The sequence below is a fragment of the Leptonychotes weddellii genome, chromosome 10, assembly GCF_054177405.1.
Source record: "Leptonychotes weddellii isolate Sample4059 chromosome 10, ASM5417740v2, whole genome shotgun sequence".
Taxonomy (NCBI): Eukaryota; Metazoa; Chordata; class Mammalia; order Carnivora; family Phocidae; genus Leptonychotes; species Leptonychotes weddellii.
The window spans coordinates 75,897,935-75,916,592 of NC_138378.1; the positions used below are offsets into that span (position 1 = coordinate 75,897,935).

At 41.2% G+C, this 18,658-nt stretch overlaps 1 protein-coding gene across 4 annotated transcripts in view; it reads right to left on the bottom strand.

The window, feature by feature from the left end:
* The window catches only part of C10H2orf42 (chromosome 10 C2orf42 homolog), a 27,929-nt gene extending 10,828 nt beyond the window's left edge, over positions 1-17,101 (bottom strand). Inside the window, exons 1-6 of one of the 4 annotated variants that reach the window (XM_081833629.1) lie at positions 17,043-17,097; positions 7,172-7,394; positions 5,919-6,196; positions 4,701-5,535; positions 3,865-3,975; positions 877-981 (exon numbers count right to left, since the gene is read on the bottom strand). In XM_081833629.1, coding sequence (XP_081689755.1) covers positions 877-981; positions 3,865-3,975; positions 4,701-5,523 — 1,039 coding nt within the window. In that variant the 5' untranslated portion in view covers positions 5,524-5,535; positions 5,919-6,196; positions 7,172-7,394; positions 17,043-17,097. Of the gene's footprint in view, positions 1-876; positions 982-3,864; positions 3,976-4,700; positions 5,536-5,918; positions 6,197-7,171; positions 7,395-16,878; positions 16,985-17,042 lie in introns of those variants that run through there. The other 3 variants (XM_081833630.1, XM_081833631.1, XM_081833632.1) reach the window with 3 other exon arrangements.
* Positions 17,102-18,658: the final 1,557 nt, after the last annotated feature.

The following is an 18,658-nucleotide window of genomic DNA, read 5'->3' on the forward strand; positions in this document are numbered from 1 at the left end:
CCTACCTGATATTTTTGATCACACTCCCTGACCTTCTGGAACCTAAATGTTCCAGGAACATTTATTCCTGGAATGTGTAAGTTCTTAATTGGTTAATTATAATTTGGTCTTGTATTATTTGCTATTTATGTACTGGTCTTGTCTTCAAAACCAGAGTATGAGAGCAGGAATGATGTCTGGTTTTTAATCACCCAGCCATAATATATGAGAGTTAAGAAAATGTTGATCCCCAAATGTATAAATTTAATTATTCTGACTAGAAAGGTAAATATGTAAGTTATGTTCAGATTAAGTCATTTTGTCTCCTAACTTCAGAATGATACCCATGCTACTGCTTTTACATGTTTTCAAACTTAATTTTTTTTAACATACATTGACTTTTATTTATCATTTTTAAAAGTAACCTCTACGCCCAGCGTGGGGCTCGAACTCATGACCCTGAAATCAAGAGTCGCATGCTCTACTGACTGAGCCAGCCAGCACCCCCAAATTTATAACTTTGGAGAACAGATTATATTTGTCTTTCTCAACAAATATTTATCACTGCACAATTGTAAAATATGTTTCTTCTTCAACTTTGAGGCTCCATACCAACTGCATGTGGGTAATAAGCAACAAAAGGAAAATATCCTACAGAACATGTGCTGCCAAGACACGAAGTAACTTCTGCTGCATTTGTTATTTAAAAGACACGATTCAGTTTTGAGTAGGATTGGAAGCCAGTGGAACAGAACAGACCTCAGCCTCAGTGCCTGCTCCTGTTTATTTTAGCACTCTCTGGGGGATATCATGCAACATTTCTTTCCATTATATCGCTTTGGGCTTCTTTAGGATGATTTCCACCTCTTTAGCCTACCCTGGGGAAGGGAAACTTACCCTGCCTTTTTAATGAAGAAGCAACCACAGGTTTTTTCAGGCCACCTTTCCTTAGATGACTGCTCACTGCATCCTGAGACAGTAGTGAACTGTTCGTCTGTGCACCTAAACCACAAACCATTACAGTGTTTAATAACATGTCTGTAGAAGAGAAATTGATTCAATATTAATTTCTGAAGAGTCTAAAATATAAAAAATCTTTTTTAATTTCTAAGTTAGCTTCAGTTTCTAGAAGGAATTAGCATTAGACTTTATACATAACATTTTAAGTTTCATATGCTCTTTACAGGAAATCGGGGTGTAGGTGGAGGACCTAGAAGTGAAAAGAAAAAAAAATTTGCCCACTGCTCCCACCTCTCAGAAAATCACTATCAATTTTCTGATGAACTATTGTCTCGTGTGTGTGTGTGTGTGTGTGTAAATAGTTGATTTTACTTATTTTGTGATTTTAAGTAACTGTGATTGTACCAGGATTGCCAAATTTAGCAAAAAAAATTCTGAATTTCAAATAAATAGTTTTATTTTTAATATAAGTATGTTCCAAATATTGCACGGGACATACTTATACTAAAATTATTTGTCTGTATGAAACTCAAATTTAACTGAGCATTGTTTTTTACCTGAGTTATCTAAACATTTCTTTATAATTCTTTTTTAGATTTTATTTATTTATTTATTTGACAGAGAGAGAGGCAGCAAGAGAGGGAACACAAGCAGGGGGAGTGGGAGAGGGAGAAGCAGGCTTCCCACTGAGCAGGGAGCCCGATGCGGGGCTCAATCCCAGGATCCTGGGATCATGACCTGAGCCAAAGGCAGATGCCCAACAACTGAGCCACCCAGGTGCCCCAATAATTCTTTTTTAAAAAAAAGATTTATTTATTTTAGAGAGAGTGAGTATGTGTGTGTGCACGGGTAGGGGTAGGGATGGAGGGAGAGAGAATCTCCAGCAGACTACGCTGAGCACGAAGCCTGACACAGGGCTCAATCCCAGGACCCTGGGATCACCACCTAAGCCAAAACCAAGAGCTAGACACTCAAATGACTGAGCTACCCAGGCACCCCTATAATAATTCTTTATACTAATTTTTATAATTCTTTATAATAATTTTTAATGGCTGACTGATATTCTATCAAGTAGCTTTATCATGGCTTATTTAACTATTCCTAGTGGTTGTCTCTTACTTGTTTCTAATTTTTCAACATTATAAATATCTGTAAAATGAGTATCTGTGGACAAAATGTTTTTCCTGTATCAAGGACTATTTTCTTATAAAAGATTATTTATAATCCCCCTATTCACACACATGCACACACACACTCTCTCTCTCTCTCTCAAATAAATAAATTGGGGTGCCTGGGTGGCTCAGTTGGTTGAGTGTCCGCCTTCAGCTCAGGTCATGATCCCAGGGTCCTGGGATTGAGCCCCGCATCAGACTCCCTGCTCAGCGGGGGTCTACTTCCCCTTCTCCCTCTGTGCTCTCTCTCTCAAGTAAATAAATGAAATCTTTAAAAATAATAATAATAAAATAAAATAAATAACTCTTTAAAAAAAACAATTATTTAGAATCAGGTCTACTGAGTCAAAGGATAAGAACTTTCTTTTTGGGGGTGCCTGGGTGGCTCAGTTGGTTGAGCGTCTGCCTTCAGCTCAGGTCACGATTCCAGGGTCCTGGGATCGAGCCCAATGTCGGGCTCCCTGCTCAGTGGAGAGTCTGCTTCTCCCTCTCCCTCTGCCCCTCCCATCTGCTCGTGCTCGCTCCCTCTCCCTCTCTCAAATAAATAAATAAAATCTTTAAAAAAAAAAAAAGAACCTTCTTTTTGAATTTCAGGTTTTCTTGGGAAAGACTAATAAGTAAACATTTAATGACAATCTCTGCTCTATATTGCTGCAGAATTACTTCTTAAAAACAGAAATACCGGGTGCCTGGGTGGCTCAGTTGGTTAAGCGACTGCCTTCCGCTCAGGTCATGATCCTGGAGTCCCAGGATCGAGTCCCGCGTCAGGCTCCCTGCTCAGCAGGGAGTCTGCTTCTCCCTCTGACCCTCCCCCCTCTCATGTGCTCTCTCTCTCAAAACAAAAAACAAAAAACAAAAAAAACATAAATACCCACGTCACTTTGTTTCTCCATCTTTCTCCAACATCCCAGCACCCAAACTCCTGTGCTCATATGACCATCTGACCCACCTCTAAAAATACTCTACCCACAAAAATGTTTCTACCCACATGTGTGGACTAGAATATTTTTCTTTTGTTTAGAGTCTAGGTCTTTTAATACTTATTTACTAGAACAGTATTTTCATATTGATTTATTTGACTACTTAACTGACACTGGTACATTTACATTCAAAAAGAAAAAATATACATATGGTGCCACCTATTGAAAATGAAGCTAAGAAACTACACTCTTTTTTTTTTTCTTTAAGATTTTATTTATTTATTTGACAGAGAGAGACACAGCGAGAGAGGGAGCACAAGCAGGGGGAGTGGGAGAGGGAGAAGCAGGCTTCCCGCCGAGCAGGGAGCCCGACATGGGGCTGGATCCCAGGACCGTGGGATCATGACCCGAGCCGAAGGCAGATGGCTAACGACTGAGCCACCTAGGCGCCCCAGAAACTACACTCTTAAATTAGTTTGGAAAATATAATTAACCGTTATCACAAATTTCTAAAAACACTCTATGGACGAAAACTTCATTACACTTTCCTAAGGCAGATTAAGGTGTAAGACTAGTCCAAATGTTTAAGGGCTAAACAACATATACAATAATAAAAGTAGAGTCTGGTTAGATCTTATACTTGGCCAAAAGAACCAACTCTTAGCTCCACTTGACAAAGAATCATCAGTGGATGATAAAACTTTTTTAAAAAAGTTAAAAAACATAACAAACACTATTTCTGTATTTGCTAAGATTCAGTGAAACACATAAAATAGAGTAAAACAATCTCTAAAGACAACACCACTGAACAAACAACCCAAACAGTTTCTCACCAGGTACTTCCTCCTTCTTCCTCTTCTTTGGCTTAGAGGCAGTAGACTCACAAGCTGTTACTGTTGATTCTGAATGGCAACCTAACTGGGGCACAATAACCTCTTTAAGACCTAAAATACAACAGATTTCTTAATTATTAATACCATCCAAGAGTAAATATGGGCCCCTGCCTAGAGAAAAATTAATTGGTAAAAACTAAATTATGGAGTGATTGCCCGCTTTAAAATAATTTCCTTTAAAGAACTCCCCAAGACATAGGTTTTTATTCATGGATCATTAACATGATAAAAGACTTTACAGAGAAATAAAACTAAAAAGTTGGGAGCTACTGCCAACTAAAGATCATTAAGAAATGAAAATAAAAAGCATCTACAAGATAAAACTGTTAAAAACCACAACAAAAGACTTGCTGTAAATCTTTAAAGATATTTTGAGCAGGTACTAGTTTTCCTCATCTTCAAAGATAAGAAACAAGCAAGCAACCCAAAATAAAAGGGTTTTTTGTTGTTGTTGTTTATTCTTTGTTTTTTTTAACATAGGGTATCTGTGAAAAAGTTTAAAAAGAAGGCAAAGCAAAGCTAACTTTTGCTAGATTCATTGTCTCAGTAAAAATGCCCAAGTCTCTTGATCATTAATTTCAACCAACCAACCAACTAATCAACCAACCAACCTTTATGCAAGTGTGCTGACTGGGATTAAAAGAAGGAATGCTTTTCATTTGAATTATCTAGCAACTGCTTCTGAAGGTTGCTAGGACAATCTCCAAATGCCATCAGTGGAACTCTTTCATTGCCATTTTAGAAAAACAGAGTAACTGTGTCAACACACCACCTACCGCTGGAATCAAAATTTAGGAAGTCTGAGAATTCCTGGGCCAATGTCTCATCACTGGCAAAGGCACAGATGCAAGCAAAGAAATGAATACATCTCTGGGCCACCTCATCCTTGGAGGCGTTCGACTTGTGAGATTTCAGAGCCTGGCAGGAGCAGAAGAACCGGCGCTCGGGCAAGCTTTTGGCACTGATTTTCTGCACAAAGGATGTATGCAAATACCCCAAACTGTGCTTCTGGCTCGCCTTGCATTTCACCACCAGGATGTTTTTAGTAATCCTCTGTACGAGGGGACCTGTGGGTTCCGTGGCCAGTTGCCAGATGGTTTGCTTGGTTTCTGGGGAGGCCTGCATTGCATTCAGGACCGAGCTTTTCAGAGTCAGAGGGGTGGCTTCTGCCTGGCAGTTCACCGCCAGCTTGATGTGCTGGCACTGATTTTCCACTACGCCCTGGGTGGCAGCTTTCAGGCATGAGGGGACATGACACCGTCCGGAGCTCAGCTGAGTGATGATTGTCCCGTCCACCGTCTGGATTGTCGTCTCTGACACGCCTAGCTCCACAAAGCATCGGTGATCGGGGCCCCGGTCTCTTTGCCGCACTGAGTAAACCTGCAGATCGGAGCCTGTGATGATTTTGACAGCTTCAACACTGGGCTGCTTCCGTGCCCCGTAGCGGAATATGGTTCCACATGTCTTGTTCTTGCAGCTCAGTCCCCGGGTTCCATTGTATGTGCCGCATCGGGGACACTTTCTGATTCCCCTCAATGTGGCCTTCCCCAAATCAGACAAGAAAGCTGGGACTTTAGTCCTCAGAGAGTTGGGTTCCATTTTTCAAAGGCCCTAGAAAAAGCAATAAGCCCATCAGCATGAATATACATTCATACACACACATACACAAAGTTAAAATCATTTATGATATTTAGTACAGAAAGTAAAATGTAAAGAGGTTAGCTACCATTTTCAAATTGTACGCTCAAACAGAACATTCACTTAAGCCATCAAACAAAAGTGAAGGAACCCTTGCCTTTCATATCATATATTTTTAAAATCCTAATATAATAATTAAAGCATTTCTCTAGGCTCAAAACGGTTTTATACAACAACCTAGATTAGTTAACCTAATTTTTACATGCACAGATGTTTAATTTGAACAAGAACTGGAGAACAGGAAAGATGAATTCTTTCCTTTCCACCATTCCCCACAAAACCTGGCACAATCCTACCTGAATCAGCTGCCAGAGCGTCTGGAAAACAGTGTAACCTGAATTCGTAAGACCTGAAAGGTGTTTCATTTGTGATGATCATAAAGGACAGGCAAAGACATAATCATTTGCAGAGTAAATGATACTGTTTAACCCAAAGTCTTTTGAAGTTTGAACTCTATGGTGTAACAATGCAGACATTCTGCCTCCTCCTTCTTGGCCAGCCAATGGCAAAGCTCCTGCCCAGTGTTCCAGAGTAGAAGAAGATTCCCAGTGCCCTAAGTGGAGATCCTGGCAATCTGTAAGTAAGACAACAAAAAATATTAAGGTCATAAAAATAGTATGATCCTCTCCTCTTAGAATACGAATCCAAGGGCGCCTGGGTGGCTCAGTTGGTTAAGCGACTGCCTTTGGCTCAGGTCATGATCCCGGAGTCCTGGGATCGAGTCCCACATCGGGCTCCCGGCTCGGCGGGGAGCCTGTTTCTCCCTCTGACCCTATCCCCTCTCATGCTGTTTCTCTCTCTCTCTCTCTCTCTCAAATAAATAAATAAATAAAATCTTTCAAAAAAAAAAAAGAATACGAATCCAAGTCTTCTGCAGGTTATTTGAAAAATATTTGACGGCAATTGTTATGGAAATGGCTGTTTCGTACTTCCGACTTAAAGCAGGTACAACAGTGCTAATGTCATTACATCGGTAGTTGTCAAGAACACCCAGAGCCATGACATATAATTGGCCAAATACTCATCCTTCCCAATAATAATGTGTTATATTTTAGAGTGCTTTATGCTTTTCCAAGTGCTTTCACATTATTTCATTTGAACCTCACAATACTAGTATCTCATTTGAGCCAAACAACCACCATGCTTCACATGAAAATTAAAAAGTTAAGTAACCTGGGGCACCTGGCTGGCTCAGTCAGTAGAGCATGTGACTCTTGATCTAGGGATCCTGAGTGTAAGCCCCACACTGGGCATAAAGAATACTCTAAAAAAACCAAAAAAACCCAAAAAACCAATAAAATGCTAAAAAAAATCTTGAGGGGTGCCTGGGTGGCTCAGTTGGTTAAGCTTCTGACTCTTGATTTCAGCTCAGGTCATGATCTCAGGGTCTGAGATCAACCCCCAAGTCAAGCTCCGTGCTCAGCCAGGAGGCTGCTTGAGATTCTCTCTCCCCATCTCCATCTGCCCCTCCCCTGCTCACGCTCCCTCTCTCTAAAATAAATAAATAAATCTTTAAAAACAATTGACATAAAAAAAAAAAGTAACTTGCCTGAGGTCACCCAGCAAAATCAGCAATGTGGTTTCCAGTGTCTGCTAAGAAGAGTGTGAATCTTGGGGTGCCTGGGTGGCTCAGTCGTTAAACGTCTGCCTTCGGCTCAGGTCATGATCCCAGGGTCCTGGGATCGAGCCCCACGTGGGGCTCCCCGCTCCGCGGGAAGCCTGCTTCTCCCTCTCCCACTTCCCCTGCTTGTGTTCCCTCTCTCGCTCTCTCTCTGTCAAATAAATAAATAAATAAATAAATAAATAATAAATAAATAAATAAATAAATAAAGAGTGTGAATCTCTGCTTTTGATTTCCCCTCCAGTATTATGAAAATTTTCAGACATAGGCCGCCTGGGTGGCTCAGATGGTTAAGTGTCTGCATTCAGCACAAGTCATGATCTCCGGGGTCCTGGTATGGAGTCCCTCATTGGGCTCCCTGCTCAGCGGGGAGTCTGCTTCTCCCTCTGCCTCTCCCCCCTGCTCATGGGCGCTCTCTCTTTCTCAAATGAATAAACAAAATCTTAAAAAAAAAAGAAGTTTCAAACATATAAAAAACAGAATTATACAGCAAACTTCCACATGCCCACCCACTAGATTCTACAATTAACATTTTACTATATTTGCTTCATATTTATAAATATTACATATTTATTTATCCTTTTCTCCATCTATCAATCCCTCTTATATCTTATTGCATTTCAAAGTAATTTTTTTAAGGATTTTAATTATTTGAGAGAGACAGAGAGAGCACGAGTAGGGCAGAGGGAGAAGCAGACTCCCCGCTGAGCAGGGAGCCTGACTTCGGGCTCAATCCCAGGACGCTGAGATCATACCTGAACGAAGGCAGACGCTTAACTGACTGAGCCACCCAGGCGTCCCTAACATTTCAAAGTCATTTACAGGCATCAATTCAGCACTCATATTATTAACTAAAGTCAACTTCTTTTTTTAAGATTTTATATTTTTATTTTTAAGTAATCTCTACGCCCAACATGGGGTTCAAACTCACAACCCCAAGATCAAGAGTCACATGCTCTACAGACTGAGCCAGCCAGGCACCCCAAAGTTCAATATATTTTTTAAGATAATCTGCTTATGATATTGAAATAGGCTATTAGTATTGCTCTTGCCCCTTGACCCCAAAGGATGATCTTGATAAAATATTTTCCCTCCTCGGGGTGCCCGGGTGGCTCAGTCATTAAGCATCTGCCTTCGGCTCAGGTCATGATCCCAAGGTCCTGGGATCGAGCCCCGCATCGGCTCCTTGCTCCATGGGAAGCCTGCTTCTCCCTCTCCCACTCCCCCTGCTTGTGTTCCTTCTCTCGCTGTGTCTCTGTCAAATCAATAAATACAATCTTAAAAAAAAAAAAAATTTTCCCTCCACATGTTCTATAGTCTATTTTTTTTTTTAAGATTTTATTTATTTATTTGACAGAGAGACACAGCCAGAGAGGAAACACAAGCAGGGGGAGTAGGAGAGGCAGAAGCAGGCTTCCCGCTGAGCAGGGAGCCCGATGCGGGGCTCGATCCCAGGACCCTGGGACCATGACCTGAGCCGAAGGCAGACGCTTAACTGACTGAACCACTCAGGTGCCCCATATAGTCTATTTGTTAATCAATAAATTGTAAAGTACAAATAAGAAAAGTCTAAGACTGCTCACCTTTTCACTGGTGCTATGAATTAATCTCCCAACTGTAATATTTGTTGAGTATCCACTAAGTGAATAAAGCTTTGTGAAATATGATCTATTGCAGGATTTTTTCATCTTGGCACTACTAAGATTTAGGGCTGGATAATTCTTTGTTGTGGGGAACTGTACTACACACTGTGAATGTTTGGTAGCATCCCTGGTCTCTACCCACTAGATGCCAGTAGTAGTCAACTCTTCCTCCCCAAGTGGTTAAAAAAATAAAAATGTCGCCAGATATTGCTGGATGTCCTCTCAGGGGGGGCTAAATTACCCATTAAAAGCCCCTGATCTAGAGACAGTAGCCTGTTCACACAGCATTTCCTTTCCAGGTCAATAAGCTTCTTTAGTAGGTATTTTCGTTCAGCCACACAGGGGATCTTAAAAGAGAAGGTTGTTCCAAGTCAAAAGATGAAAGATTTAGTTTGCCTTTTACCACCAATTACCTCTGTGACCAAGGTGTTTTTTTTTTTTTTTTAAAGATTTTATTTATTTGACAGAGAGACACAGCGAGAGAGGGAACACAAGCAGGGGGAGTGGGAGAGGGAGAAGCAGGCTTTCCACGGACGAGGAAATCACCAAACTGTTTTCCAAAACGTTTTATATTCATACCAGCAGTGTAGGAGGGTTCCTGATGCTTAACCAACTGAGCCACCCAGGAGCCCCCTCTGTATTCTATCTTTGCAACTTTCCTGAAAATGTGAAATTATTCTAAAATAAAAAGTTTATTCTTGGGGCGCCTGACTGGCTCAGTCAGTAGAGCATGTGACTCTTGATCTTGGGGTTGTGAGTTTGAGCCCCACATCAGGTGTAGAGATTGCTTAAAAATAAAATATTTGGGGGGCACCTGGGTAGCTCAGTCGTTAAGCGTCGGCCTTCGGCTCAGGTCACGGTCCCAGGGTCCTGGGATCGAGCCCCGCATCGGGCTCCCTGCTCAGCGGGAAGCCTGCTTCTCCCTCTCCCACTCCCCCTGCTTGTGTTCCCTCTCTCTCTGTGTCTCTGTCAAAGAAATAAATACAATCTTTTAAAAAAATTAAAATAAAATGTTTAAGATTTATTTATTTATTTTAGAGAGAGTGCACGTACACGCACAAGTGGAGGGGAGGGACAGAGGGAGAGAATCTCAAGCAGACTCCCTGCTGAGCAGGAGCCTGATGCTGGGCTCTGTCTCATGACCCTAGGATCATGACCTGAGCCAAAATCAAGAGTCAGACACTTAACTGACTGAGCCACCCAGGAACCTCATTAAAAATAAAATCTTTAAAAAAAGTTTATTCTTGGGGCACCTGGGTGGCTCAGTTGGTTAAGCGACTGCCTTTGGCTCAGGTCATGATCTCAGTGTCCTGGGATCGAGCCCCACATCGGGCTCCCTGCTCGTCGGGAAGCCTGTTTCTCTCTTTCCCACTCCCCCTGCTTGTGTTCCCTCTCTCACTGTCTCTCTCTCTGTCAAATAAATAAATAAAATCTTTTAAAAAATAATTAAATAATTAAATAATTAAAAAAGTTTGGGCGCCTGGGTGGCTCAGTTGGTTAAGCGACTGCCTTCGGCTCAGGTCATGATCCTGGAGTCTCAGGATCCAGTCCCGCATTGGACTCCCTGCTCAGCAGGGAGTCAGCTTCTCCCTCTGACCCTCCCCCTCTCATGTTCTCTCTCTCTGTCTCATTCTTTCTCTCAAATAAATAAATAAATAAATAAATAAATAAATAAATAAAATCTTAAAAAAAAAAAAAGTTTATTCTTGGGGCGCCTGGGTGGCTCAGGCGTTAAGCGTCTGCCTTCGGCTCAGGTCATGATCCCAGGGTCCTGGGATCGAGCCCTGCATCGGGCTCCCTGCTCGGCAGGGAGTCTGCTTCTCTCTCTGCCACCCCCCCACACTTGTGCTCTCTCTTGCACGCTCTCACTCTCTAATAAATAAAATCTTTTAAGAAAAAGTTTATTCTTAAAAAAAAAAGTGCCATTAGTGGGAAAACTGCTGAAACCCAAATAAAGTCTGTATGTAGTAGAGTTAGTAGTATTGTACCAGTGTTAAAACCTTAGTTTTGACAAATGTCTCATGGTTAGGTAAAATGTTAACATTTGGGAAGGCTGGGTGAGGGTATACAGGAATGTCTGTATAATTTTTTATCTTTTCTATAAATCTAAAATTATCCCAAAATTGGGCACCTGCATGGCTCAGATGATTAAGCATCTGCCTTTGGCTCAGGTCATGACCCCAGGGTCCTGGGATCGAGCCCCGCATTGGGCTCCCTGCTCGGCGGGGAGTCTGCTTCTCGCCCTCCCTCTGCTTCTCCCCCTGCTCATGCTCTCTCTCTCTGTATCTCTGTGTCTCGAATGAATAAAAAAAAAATAATAAAATAATAAATAAAAATAAAATCCTAAAAAATAAATAAAATTATCCCCAAATTAAAAGTTTTTAAAAGAAATGTACATTTGTAATTTTGAAAGATACTAACAAATTGCCCTCTACAGAGAATAATCGAAAAAGTAAAAGAAAAAATAAGAGGAAAAAGTGGAATTCCTATGATGATGCTAAAACTATATAGAGCACCTTAAGGTTTCACCATAATTGGCAAACCAGTTCCTCCCTTAATGAGCAAAGTTGTTTTTTTCTACTTTAATGATATGTTAAGTGATCATCAATGAATTTTTTAAATTAATTTTTGTTAAGCTCTTCCATATATATGTATTTCATATACATATATATATATATATATATTTTTTTTTTTTTTTTTTTTCTATTTTGCAATTGAAAAACAACCTGAAGCTCAGAAGTTAAACTTGGTCACAGAGGGGCGCCTGGGTGGCTCAGTTGTTGAGCATCTGCCTTCGGCTCAGGTCATGATCCCAAGGTCCAGGGATAGAGCCCCACATCGGGCTCCCTGCTCAGCGGGGAGCCTGCTTCTCCCTCCCCCTGCACCACTCCTACCCCCGGTTGTACTGTCTCTCTCAAATAAATAAATAAAATCTTAAGAACAAAAAAAGAAACCTCTTTATTGAGGTATATTTTACAGACCATAAAATTCACTCATTTTATGTATATGATTCAGTGATAGTCATTACATTTGTAGAGTTAGGTATCTGCCACTATAATCCATTTTGAGAACATGTCTATCACACTAAAAAGATCCCTCTGGCCGTTCACAGTCAATTACCATTCCCATCCCCAGGCAATCACTAACCTGTTTTCTTGTCTCTACAGATTTAACTTTTCTGGACATTTCATATAGATGGAATCATATAATATATGGTATTTTATGTTTGCTTCTTTCACACAACATGCTGTTTTCTAGGTTCAACCACATTGTAACCTGTATCAGTATTTCATTGTCTAAATTGCTGAAAAGCATTCCATCCAATGGATATATCATTTTGTTTATCCATTCACCAGCAGATAACTGTTCTGTTTCCAATTTTCGGCTATTATGAACATGCTGCTGAGAACATTAACATGCATTTCTCTTCATTTCTCTGAGGTATCTATGTACCTAAAAGTGGAATTGCAGGGTCATACGGTTTAACTTTTTAAGAAACCACCAAACTGTTCTCTAAAATGTTTTTATATTCATACCAGCAATGTAGGAGGGTTCCTGTTTCTCTACTTCCTGGCCAACATGTGTTATTGTCTTCTTTATTATAGCCATTGGATTAGAGTAGGTGTAAAGTGGTAGGTACCTCATTGTGCTTTTAACTTGCATTTCTCTATTGAATAATGATGTTCAGCAACATACTACATGCTTATTTAGACATATCTGTCTCCTTAGGGAAATACTATTCAAATATTTCACCCATTTTAAAATTAAGACTGAGGGGCACCTGGGTGGCTCAGTCGTTAAGCGTCTGCCTTCGGCTCAGGTCATGGTCCCAGGGTCCTGGGATCGAGCCGTGTTGGGCTCCCTGCTCAGCAGGGAGCCTGCTTCTCCCTCTCCCTCTGCCCCTCCCCCTGCTTGTGTGTGCACTCTCCCTCTAATAAATAAATAAATAAAATCTTTTAAAAAACAAAGAGACATAACCCAATTTAAAAATGGACAAAGGATTTGAATGGATATTTCTCCAAAGAAAATAAACAGCCAATAAACATATGAAAAAATGTTCAACATCATGTAAATTATAAATCAAAACCACAGTGTGATGCCATTTCACAGCCACTATGATGACTAAAAAAGGCAAAAAATAACGAGTGTTGTCATGGATATTGAAAAACTAGAACGCTCATACATTATTGATGGTACTGTAAAATGGCAGAGCCACTTCGGAAAACTGATGGTTGATGGTTCCTCAAAATGTTAAACTGAGTTACCATATGACTCACAAGAGAATATATACCCAAGACAACTGAAAACATACAAAAATTTGTACATATATGTTCATAGTAGTAGTATTCATAATAGCCAGAAAGTGGAATCAATCCAAGTGTCCATCAACTGATGAATGAATAAACAAAATGTGATATACCCACACAATGGAATATAATTTGGCCCTAAAAGGGAATGAAATTCTGATACATGCTATATGAACCTTGAAGTATTATGCTAAGTGAAAAAAAGCCAGACACAAAAAAGCTACACACTGTATGATTCCATTTAAATGAAATATGAAGAATAGGCAAATGCATAGAGACAGAAAGTAGACTGGTGGTTGCCAAGAGCAGAGGGAAAAAGAGGAAACAAGAGTGCCTGCTGGTGAGTATGAGGTTTCTTTTTGGAGTGAAGAAAGGCTGCAAAACTCTGTGAATATATAAAAAAATCACTGAATCACAACACTTTAAAGGAGTGAATTTTATGTTATGTGAATCATATTTCAATAAAGCTTTTTAAAAAAGATTTATGTATTTATGTATTTATGTATTTATTTTTGAGAGAGAGAGGGGAGGGGCAGAGGGGAGGGAGGGGACAAGCAAACTCCATGCTGAGTGCGGAACCCAACACTGGGCCCCACCCCACAACTCAGAGATCATTACCTGAGCCGAAACCAGGAGTTGGACACAACTGACTGGGCCACCCAGGCGATCCTAATAAAGCTGTCATTAAAAGGGGTGCCTGGCTGGTGCAGTTGGTGGAGCTTGTGACTTTTGATATTGGGGTTGTGAGTTTGAGCCCCACACTGGGCATAGAGATTACTTTAAAAAATAAAATTAAAAATAAGGTATCATTAAAAATAGAGGGAAAATATTTGGAATGCAAATGCTAAAGAGCTAATTTTCTAAAATAGGAGTTTTTTACAAATCAATAAGAAAAAGAAACAAACCCACTAGAAAAATGAGCAAAGAGCACGAAAAGACAGCTTGTGAAAAATAAAAAACAAAAATGATTTTAAACATCCAAAATTCTATCTTACAATAAACAAGAAGCAAATTAAAACAAGATAATACTTTGGCAAAATGACAGAAAAGATAAACATTATCATTGTGTTAAGATGTGGAGAAACAGTCACTGCACATGGTTGGTGGGGATGTAAACTGCAACATCCTCTTTAAAGGATGTAAATAAAATAAATGTACAACATATACTTTAACTTAGCAATTCTACTTCTAAGACTTCATGAGTTCTCCTGTCACATGTACACAAAGTATGTACAAGGGTACCCCATGCAAAGTTGTCCAGAACTGCAAAGAATGGAAACAGTCTAAGAGCTGACGAAAAAAATTATGGTGCAGGCATACAATATGCTACTGTATGGGCGCTTGGGTGGCTCAGTTGGTTAAGCGACTGCCTTCGGCTCAGGTCATGATCCTGGAGTCCCGGGATCGAGTCCCGCATCGGGCTCCCTGCTCGGCAGGGAGTCTGCTTCTCCCTCTGACCCTCCTCCCTCTCATGCTCTCTGTCTCTCATTCTCTCTGTCTCAAATAAATAAATAAAATCTTTAAAAAAAACAAAACAAAACAATATGCTACTGTAAAGCCATTAAAAAGAATCAGATAGATCTATATGTACTGATAAGGAAGACATATTAAGATATACCGTGGGATGAAAAAAGGCACTTCATGTAGGATACTCTTGGTTTAAAAAAGAAAAAAGAGGGCGCCTGGGTGGCTCAGCTGGTTAAGCAACTGCCTTCGGCTCAGGTCATGATCCTGGAGTTCCTGGATCGAGTCCCGCATCGGGCTCCCTGCTCAGCAAGGAACCTGCTTCTCCCTCTGACCCTCCCCCCTCTCATGTGCTCTCTCTCTCTCGTTCTCTCTGTCTCAAATAAATAAAAAATAAAAAGAAAAAAAAAGAAAAAAGAAGGGATATACACACACACATGTCTATGGTCTCAGAAGTGACTTAGGACTTGGGAAATAGTAGGAGGGAGGCTTACATATCACTGTTTTGTTTTTTTTTTAAAGATTTTATTTATTTATTCATAAGAGACAGAGAGAGAGAGGCAGAGGGAGAAGCAGGCTCCCCGCTGAGCAGGGAGCCCGATGCGGGACTCGATCCCAGGACCCTGGGATCATGACCTGAGCTGAAGGCAGACGCTTAACCATCTGAGCCACCCAGGCGCCCCATATCACTGTTTTATACTATCTGAATTTTAAACATGGACTCGTATCACTTATTATAGATTCTATATTGCAAGCATATACAAACAAGTAACACAACCTGTAAAGAACCTGTATTTGTCAAAGAAAATGAAAACACTAATTTGAAAAGATATATGCACCCCTGTATTCACTGCAGTATTATTTACAATTGACAAGATATGGAAACAACCTAAGATGGATGAATGGATAAACATTTGGTTTGTATGTGCGCCTATAAAATGGAATACTATACTGGAATACACCATGGAATACTACTCAGACATAAAAGAGAAGGAAATCTTGCCATTTGCAACAATGTGGATGGACCTCAAAGGTATTATGCTAAGTGAAATAAGACAAAGAAAGACAGAGAAAGACAAATACCATATGATTTCACTTGTATGTGGAATCTAAAAAACGAAACAAAACAAAACTCATACATACAGAAGAGATCGGTGGCTGCCAGAGGGGAGGGGGTATAGCAGGGTAGGAGAAATGGGTGAAGGGAGTCAGAAGGTACAAACTTCCAGATATAAAATAAGTCATGGGAATGTAATGTACTGCAAGATGACTATAGTAGATAATATCATATTGCATATTTGAAAGCTGCCAAGAGAATAAATCCTAAAAGTTCTCATCACAAGGAAAAAAAATTTTTTTTTGTAACTTTGTATGGTGACTGGTAACGACTTATTGTGGCCATGATGTCACAGTGTATACAAATATCCAATTAGGTGGTACACCTGAAACTAGTATGTTACACGTCAATTTTACTTCAACTTAAAAAAAAAAGGGTAAGAAAAGAACCTGTATTTGAATCCTGCCTAAAAAAAGGTCTCTTCTAAACAAGTTTACAAAACTGCCTCCTCAGCAAGATGGTGTAAAGGGACTGATACTGGAAGAGCCAACCCAGGAATGCTCCCTGGAAGTGGTGCGTTTTAATCAAGGTACTGTTCAGCTGTAGAGCTGTACAGTTTGGTGGATGCTGTTTAATGCTTGTGAAGCAACGGTAACTGAAGAGAACGAATGATTATCATGAATAAAACATAAACCCTGCTACCTTTTACTGAGTAGAAGCCCTTCCCATGCATTTACTCCGGTATTGCTCACCATAATCCAGTAAAGTGGGTACTATTTACCATTTTAGAGTTGAAAAAATTGGCTCAAAGAGAGTAATGATTTGATGAATGTCTCACAGCCAGCAACCAAATAATCTAACATGAGTTTGTAATCTACAGGATTCCTTGTCAAACAACAAGTAAAAGGAAGGGAGATGCCTAGAAGCCAGGCCTCCCGAGTCCCAGGTTTTCATTAGCCCTGCGCCGTCTCAGAATAGCGGGTAAAGGCCGCCCCGGCCTTGCGGACGCGTGTTTGGGAACCCCGCCTGCAGGATGCGCACCTCCCGCCTGGCTTCCGGGACCCGGCCCACCCCCAGAAGCACCGTTCTGGGACCTGCTTCCCGGCATCCTCCCCGCGCGACGGCTCACTTCCGGTTCTAAGTAGGCCCAAGCAGAAGCATCACCTGGCCGGGACCCTGCTCCTTGGCCACGCTCTCCGCCGGGATTCCCGGCTCTACGCCCTCGTCGCACTGCTGTCCCCGCCTTCTGTCAACACGGCCCCCTTGCCTGCTCTGCGCGCCCTCCCCTCACCGCGGCCCCGGGGCCCCAAGCTGATGACCGCCCTCACCTCCTCTCTCTTCGCCTGCCGCGGCCTTTTACAAACGCGGCCAAACTGTTCGCTGTAACGACCGTCGTTATTGGTCAGGGCCGCCCACGCGCGGCGAATACCCGCCCACTCGGCTCACCTTGTCTGATGGGAGTTGTAGTTTCCTCCTGTAGGCGGCTAAGAATTGCGGCGGAATGCCGGGGTGGAGTCTGCGCTAACCCGGCCGCTGTAATGCGCAGCTTCTTCGGTGGGGCCAGAGTGCTTCTGGACGACCGTGCTGGGACAGAAGGCACCGATAGGGTTCTAGAGCTGATCATGACTGTTTCAGACCCGAGAGAGCACTGTTTCTGACCCGAGAGAGCACTGTTTCTGCATAGAATTCATTGGTTATCGAAGCAAAAATTGTCATAAATTATCTGCATTATTAGCAGATATTGACTGTGATTTAGCGTTTTGTCAAGGGAAGTCTTGTCCACCAAAGTATTCACTGTTTGTAAAACTTGTGTGTTTATATCAAGTTATCTTTTTCTACCTTAACTACATTCTGACATACTACTGAACGTTTACCTTTATAATGAACTGAAATCGGCTTCCTGTGTTTTAGTTCTGGTCCTTGAATCAAACAATAAATCTCAGTACTCTTTGTTCATGGTTGAAGGTAACTTCTGAGTTCAATGTGTTAAGGATGAGGCCCTTGTCTGTTGGAAAATTCTGGAATGAGATTTCCTGCAGCTTTGGCCTTGATTCTGTTACTTACTAGGGGTGACACTGTGGGCAGGTTGCCTAAAAACATTAATCTTATCATCTATTAATAAGAAAAATGGTCCTTTCCGGGACTCTGGTTTGCTATATTGTTTCTCAAACTGGGGGGGGGGGGGGGGGTGTGTAAAAGGGCACACTTTTCCACAAAATTCTTCCAATTTTGTGTTTCCATTTCGATTATAAGTTTTTAAAATGATGCTCAGTATATCCTGGGTCATCTGGAGGAAAACCTAGTAATACTGTAGGATTTCAATGCCTGGTTGTGTTTATGATTGTATTGGTGCCAAATGATTCTCTAAAGAAGTTGTTCTTCAACAGGAGCGCTGAATAGATGCCATGGATGTTATTAAAGATCCTAAGGGGCACTGATTCAGTCACTAGAGCCTGCGACTCTTGACCTCAGGGGTTGTCGTTTGGAGCCCCAGGTTGGGTGTAGAGATTACTTAAAATCTTTTTAAAAAAGAAAGGAAAAAAGATCCTGCAATACACAGGACAGTCCTCTCAACAAAGAATTATCTGACCCAAAATGTCACTAGTGCCAAAATTGAGAGGCCCTGTGTTAGAAAGTGGGGAGGATACTATAAAGTATCCTCCAAATTGAGAAGGCACTTTGAGGCCAAAAAATTAAGCAGTCAACCTCCCTACAGTTTATAGAATTTTATTAACTTACTGACAGAAAGTGTTCAGAGGGTGATGATCCAGGCAGCTGTGCAGCTATTCTCTGCAAAATCCAGACCTTAGTCTACAGATTTTATAGAACGAAGGGATGCTCAGGAGGGCACTGTAGTGAGGTCAAAGGTCTGCATACATTTAATTGATAGCTAACATTTAACAGACCTCAGGCGCCCTCTGTGCATCGGGGAGGTGGGAGGGGG